Here is a 6,384-nt window from a genome sequence, read left to right as displayed (position 1 = left end):
CAGAACCAGAACCAATTATGGCCGAAAGATCACAAAACTGTCCATTGAAGTATTATGTTGTTCCATCGCAAGCAGAACCAGATAACAGCGTTGCTGCCCCTGCCATCAATCGAAACGGTTTCAAGTTGAAACCTTCGCTGTTATCAACCATTCAACAAAACCAATTTTCAGGTAGTCCTACAGACGACCCTAACTTACATTTGTCAGTGTTTGTGCAATACGCAAACACAGTGAAAGCAAGTGGTGTCTATAGCGGTGTATTCGTTACCTTTAGATTTATTGACTAAATCAAAAGCAAAGCATACAAAGTAGAGTCGCCACTGCACTTCTATTTATCCAAAGGAATGGCTAGAAAGCGAACAAAAGCCTAAGAAGTTTTGCAAAGAAAACTAATAAAAGGTCAGAGATCTGGGTAAGGGGGTAATTATGTTGTGGGAAGGTGTTAGGCACCCACAACATCCTAGGTACTCCTAGGGAACCTCTTTTCACAACTTGTTGTATTATTGTTTATTTATGAAATATTTTTGTGCAAACATGATTGAAGAGATGAGAAAAGAATGTACAAGTTTATTTACATTTTTGTGTTTGGATGGATGAACCCATTGCCTACGTACCTTTTCATGAAAGATAAGGATCAAAACCCCGTAGTTCGGGTAAAAGATTTCAAAACAAGTGAGTTGATTGATTTTAAACAAAAGCCTTAAGGTCTTTCATTATCCAAGGGAGAAAACTCGACCTATACAACCACAAGTCCACCATGTGAGAACAGCTTCGACATGCTAGTGAGGGATTATGCCCTATAATAAGCATGGAAGTCTTACAATTCGATCACTAAGGACACAGGTGAGATTCACATCAACCACTAAGATAATTCAGATCTATGGCTAATGCATGAAAATTTGATTAAGAAGTGGACAAGGGTCACAAAAGCAATTGAGTGGGTTGAATTAACCAATTAAAAGTATTTCACAAAATGAAGTCAAAGTATGAATTAGAGTTCAATTACAATGAGTATTAGTGAAATGAGAGTTTGAAAATCAAAGGCATAAGGCCTAGGTTTCTAGTTTTGAAAACAAGTCAGATGTTTGCACAAAAGTTTTCTGGTTTGGGTTAAAGATGGAAAACATGGATCAAGGTTAAGCACAAAAGGGTTAAGGGAACAAAGCCACAAACAGGAGTTGCTTTCTCAAGATCATAGAAATGATCCAAGGAAGTTCCTTTGGAATCAGGCAACACAAAGCAATAAGCAGATAAGCAGGGTCTCATAAGAGAACAACAAAACTGGAAATGAAGTGCCAATCAATGGTCTTACATCCAACTCCAAAAACAAGCTGGAAACAGATAGCCAATCAATGGTCTTACATCTAACTCCACAAAAGAAACAAAATAGGAAACAGATAGCCAATCAATGGTCTTACATCTAGCTCCACAAAAGAAACAGGAAACAGATAGCCAATCAATGGTCTTACATCTGACTCCACAAAACAAAACAAAGATGCATGTAAAGCAAACATATGAATGATGCACAAATAAGCAAACAAACAATCAAGTATCACACTCTATACACAAACAAGAGGCTCAGACAAAGTTGGGCTTTAGTCAAGGGGTCATATCAACCTCGACAAACAAGCCAAAACTGTAGGGGGTGTTGAGATGCTCTTAACCACTGACATTGACCGTCAGGGTGAGCAGATGAAAGGTAATGAGGGTTAGACCTCATAGCTCTTAACCCTGGCCTGGGTGAGCTTGAATCAAAGAAGGTGTGGGGATCCAGAATGAGGGACCCTATTCCACATGACTGACTCTATACAAGATTTTGGGTGTTTATTCAAAAGCATCATCACGTAGTGCGAGCATAATGAAAGACTCAACTGATTAACAGGGGATTGATTGCAAATCCCTTCTATCTGTCAATTGCCTCTTCACTTAGGAGGAATTAACAAGTAACATGCCTCGACAATGAGGTCTTTAGCACAAATATAAACAATCACAGACATTGCCTCTTAAGGAGGACTTCAGCCAAACGCCTGCCAAAAGAAACGACAGGGCTTCCAGACTACATGGAGTTAGAGAGGTTACCTAAGTGGTATACCAACCACAAGCAAAGCAAAGCTCAAGTAATGAGATAAAAGCGACTAATGTACCTGTACAAAATCCAAACAATCAGTAGGATATTCAGACAAACAACCAACAGACAACAACAGTGGTTTCCAATATGTACACAAAGCAAGTCCTAAAAGGCAATCAATCAAGTGAGTTCACCACCAAAGGACCTACAACACAATTAAAGTTAGTTAACCAAAGTAACTTGCATCTCAAGTAATGAGATCACATCAACCATTATAGCTAATTGCTTGAACCTGTTATGCAGTGTGATGAAACAGTGGATTCAAGTGCTCAAACGATCCAGATCCACTCCTATGTTGATGACTTGAAGCTTTATGTATGAATTGATGCTTGAAGAGGCTTGGATCTAGCTGAAACTCAAACTTCCATGTTCATGTTCATGTGTTGAAGGTGCATGAATCTTGATCAATTTCCTCAATCCAAGCCTTGATTCTTCATCAATCACACAAGATAAACCAGAATATGCAATAATATTGATGAGTTATGTGAAGAAAATTCAAGTTTCAATTGAGAGAATTTTTGGAGGGAAGTGAAATTTCTAGATCTAGAATGTGAAAACTGATCCAATTCTGTTAGGATTTAGGCTTTATACCACCTCCTAATCACTCTGAAATTTTGATTAAGCTTGTGTTAATTGAAATTAAGAGAAAATGAGGTGCATGGCAAAATTGGTAAATGCACCCTTGCATGGCAAAAGCACACGTGAACAGTGCCATGTGAGGGTTAAAAATCACTTAAAATCAACTCATGATCAAGATTGGATTGGAATTTAGCTCATGTGATCAACCAAATTTGAATTATGCATTTTCCCTCCAAAATGTACTTGAATGAACAAATGATTATATGAGATAATTTCATGCAATGCAATGTTGGATTTGTAAAATATATGTCATGACAAGCAATATGCAAAAAGAGTGACTCAATTTGGAGTTTTGGATCAAAAGTTATGGCACTTTGAACTTCTAAGCACACTTTGCAATCATTTGGCCATATCTTCTCAACCATTCATCAGATGCTCATGATCTTGGACTTTTTGGAAATGGGAGAGAAAGATCTTCAACTTTCATGTTGACGAAAAATTCATTGGAAGCTTCTTTGATGTTGGAAAGTTAAGTTGAAATTGGACTGAAAACTTTCCATTTTAGGAAACTTGAAATTATAGGTCACTTTCCATTTTGGGAAACTTTTGATTTGACTTCAAAATCTCCAAGGTAGATGTATGACATGATGAATAGGCCTTGTTTGAACATGAATGAGGATGTTAAGATCAATTCCCCAACCTCAAAGCCTTCAATTGACTGTACAGTTGATTGTAATGGGCCTTAGATGACCTGAAAATGTCTGATGAACTTGGGCCTTTGCCACCTGGTAAATTTGCTTCAAAATGGAACCATAGCTCATATAAGCTCAATATAACAATCATATGGTCCTTATCTCAAGAAAATACCATCAGCTCTTGTACAAATGATTCTCTTGCTGCTTGACCTGTGCTTGCTTGATGCTACAAAACAAAATGTTAGATGACATATTTTTGGTGCTTTTGGTTAATGATTAAACAAGAAAAGCAATGATATACAATGCATACAATGCCTGGTGATCTCAAACCACTCACAAGGAGATCCCACCCAAAGGTAAAGGAAGCCAATATGCTCAATGATCCTTGAGGCTATGCAATGCTATGCTTATGATGCCATAAGGGATCTTAGGGACAAAATTGGGGTCTTACAGTGTCATTCAAAAAGAGATTAAACTACGTCTTTTCCCTTTTTCCTTAAGGGATAGAGCTAGAGCTTGGCTCCAATCTCTACCTTAAAACTCAGTAACCACATGTGACGAGTTGAAGAAAGTCTTCTTAGCCCGATATTTACCACCAAGCAAAACAACTATGCTAAGAGCTCAAATCAACAAATTTAAGCAAAAAGACAATGAATCTCTTTTCGACACTTGGGAAAGATACAAGGACATGATGCGAATTTGTCCACATCATGGACTTGAAGAATGGATGATTATCCATACCTTCTATAATGGTCTGTTGTAAACCTTATGGCGGAGGTTATGAACTCATAAAGAACATGGCTCAAAGTAATTTCCAATGGGGAGGAGAACGTGTTATTGTAGAAAAACCAGCTCTGAAAGGCGGAATGTACGAAGTTAATAGCATAAACCATGTCAATGCTAAAGTGGATGCGCTTACTCAAAAATTTGAAAGCGTGTCCGTAACACCAGCAGCCGCCGTAGCTGCCATAACACCAAACTGTGAATTATGTGGAACCCCTGGGCACACTAATGCTGATTGTCAGTTATTGGCTGGTGTTCCCAGCGACCAAATAAACTATGCTCAAGGAAACCCATATCCAAACACTTACAATCCTGACTGGAGAAACCATCTGAATTTTTCATATAAAAGTAACAATGCTTTGTTTCCACCAAACCCAACACCTGCTATTCCACCTAGCTATCACAAAGGAGCCCCAGTTGTTCCACAAGCACCTAGAAAGTCAAATTTGGACATCATGATAGAAAAGAGTTTGCAAATCAAAATGCTCATACGAGTGAACTGATGAAACAATTGTCAAATAAGTTTGATGTTATGGCTACCCATAATAAAATGTTAGAAACCCAGATCTCCCAAGTAGCCCAACAACAAGCCGCAGTAGCAGCCCCAACTGGAGCATTTCCTGGTCAACCACAACCAAACCCAAAAGGCCACGCTAACGCTATCACACTTCGAAATGGAACAGAATTAGATGAACCAATTGACCCCGGAATCCAAAATCCGGCCATGTATCAAAATTTTGGTAAGGGATCCGAAAAGGTAAACGAACCAACCAATGATGGAAAAGAAAGCGGAGAGGAAAAAGATAAAGAACCACCTTATGTGCCTATGTCACCATACAAACCACCTGTACCTTATCCCTAAAGACTTGTTAAGTCTAAAAATGAGGGACAATTCAAGAAATTCGTAGAACTTCTGAAGCAACTTAATATAACTATACCATTCACAGAAGCCATTACGCAAATGCCCTCATATTCTAAATTCCTTAAAGGGATTCTATCCAACAAGAAAAAGCTTGAGGATGATGAAACTGTTACGCTTACTACCAAGTGTAGTGCTATTATTCAAAACAACATGCCTCCTAAACTTAAAGACCCTGGTAGATTTTCCATACTTTGTGTAATCGGAAAGTTTATCATAGACAAAGCTCTATGCGATTTAGGAGCCAGTGTTAGTTTAATTCCCTTATCCACATGCGAAAAACTCAATCTAAGAGAATTAAGACCAACAAAGATGTCTCTACAACTAGCTGATCGTTCCATTAAATTTCCCGTAGGTATGCTAGAGAACATTCTAGTTCGTATAGGATAATTCTATATTCCTACCGAATTTGTAATAATAGATATAAAGGAGGATCCCCACATCCCTATTATTTTAGAAAGATCCTTTTTAGCCACAGCCGAAGCCATCATAGATGTGAAGAAAGGTAGGCTAACATTCGAAGTCGGAGAAGAAAAAGTTGAATTTCTCTTAGCTAAATTCCTACAAGCACAAACTATAGATGACTCATGTTGTTTCTTAGACGAATGTGTGAAAGAAATGGAGAAGGAGTCATTTATGTATATTGAAGTACTGAAGATTCCAACACCTCCTATATTCGAAGACGGTAATTGTGTAAGCCACACGTAGATGAAAGTCTGAGAGAATGTCTAGCACTAACACCAAATCCAATGACATTCCTCGAGAAACCTTCAATAACACCTAAAACACTACCAAAATATTTAAGGTATGAATTCCTAGATACCGAGCTTGAAAGACCAGTTATAGTCAATGTTGACTTAGGACAGATAAAAACCGAAAAATTACTCCATGTCTTAAGAAAATATCCGACAACTCTAGGCTATAACAACTCCGACTTAGTTCCTCTATATGTATGCATCGTATTATGCTAGAGGAGGATTATACAACCTCTAGAGAGCATCCGAGAAGAGTAAATCCTATCTTGAGTGATGTAGTCAAAAAGGAGGTATAAAAGCTATTAGGAGTAGGAATCATATACTCGATATTCGATAGTAACTGGGTCAGCCCGACACATGTCGTTCCAAAGAAGGGAGGTGTTATTGTTGTTACTAATGAGAAGGGAGAATTTGTAGCAAAAAGAACTCAAACTGGATGGAAATGTGCATAGACTATACAAAACTAAATAAAGCCACTCATAAAGATCACTTTCCATTACCTTTCATTGATCAAATGATTGAACT

At 38.0% G+C, this 6,384-nt stretch overlaps 1 protein-coding gene across 1 annotated transcript; it reads left to right on the top strand.

Annotated features, from left to right (window-relative positions):
* The first annotated feature begins 5,146 nt into the window (after window positions 1-5,146).
* LOC127096293 (uncharacterized) lies at window positions 5,147-5,812 on the top strand. The gene is made up of 2 exons (XM_051034879.1): window positions 5,147-5,459; window positions 5,526-5,812. Exons 1-2 carry the CDS (start codon window positions 5,147-5,149, stop codon window positions 5,810-5,812), a joined length of 600 nt encoding a protein of 199 aa, XP_050890836.1.
* The last annotated feature ends 572 nt before the right edge of the window (window positions 5,813-6,384 follow it).

The sequence above is a fragment of the Lathyrus oleraceus genome, chromosome 6, assembly GCF_024323335.1.
Source record: "Lathyrus oleraceus cultivar Zhongwan6 chromosome 6, CAAS_Psat_ZW6_1.0, whole genome shotgun sequence".
NCBI classification, from domain to species: Eukaryota; Viridiplantae; Streptophyta; class Magnoliopsida; order Fabales; family Fabaceae; genus Lathyrus; species Lathyrus oleraceus.
The sequence above is the reverse complement of the archived record's forward strand: the minus strand, read 5'-3'. Positions and strand labels throughout refer to the sequence as shown.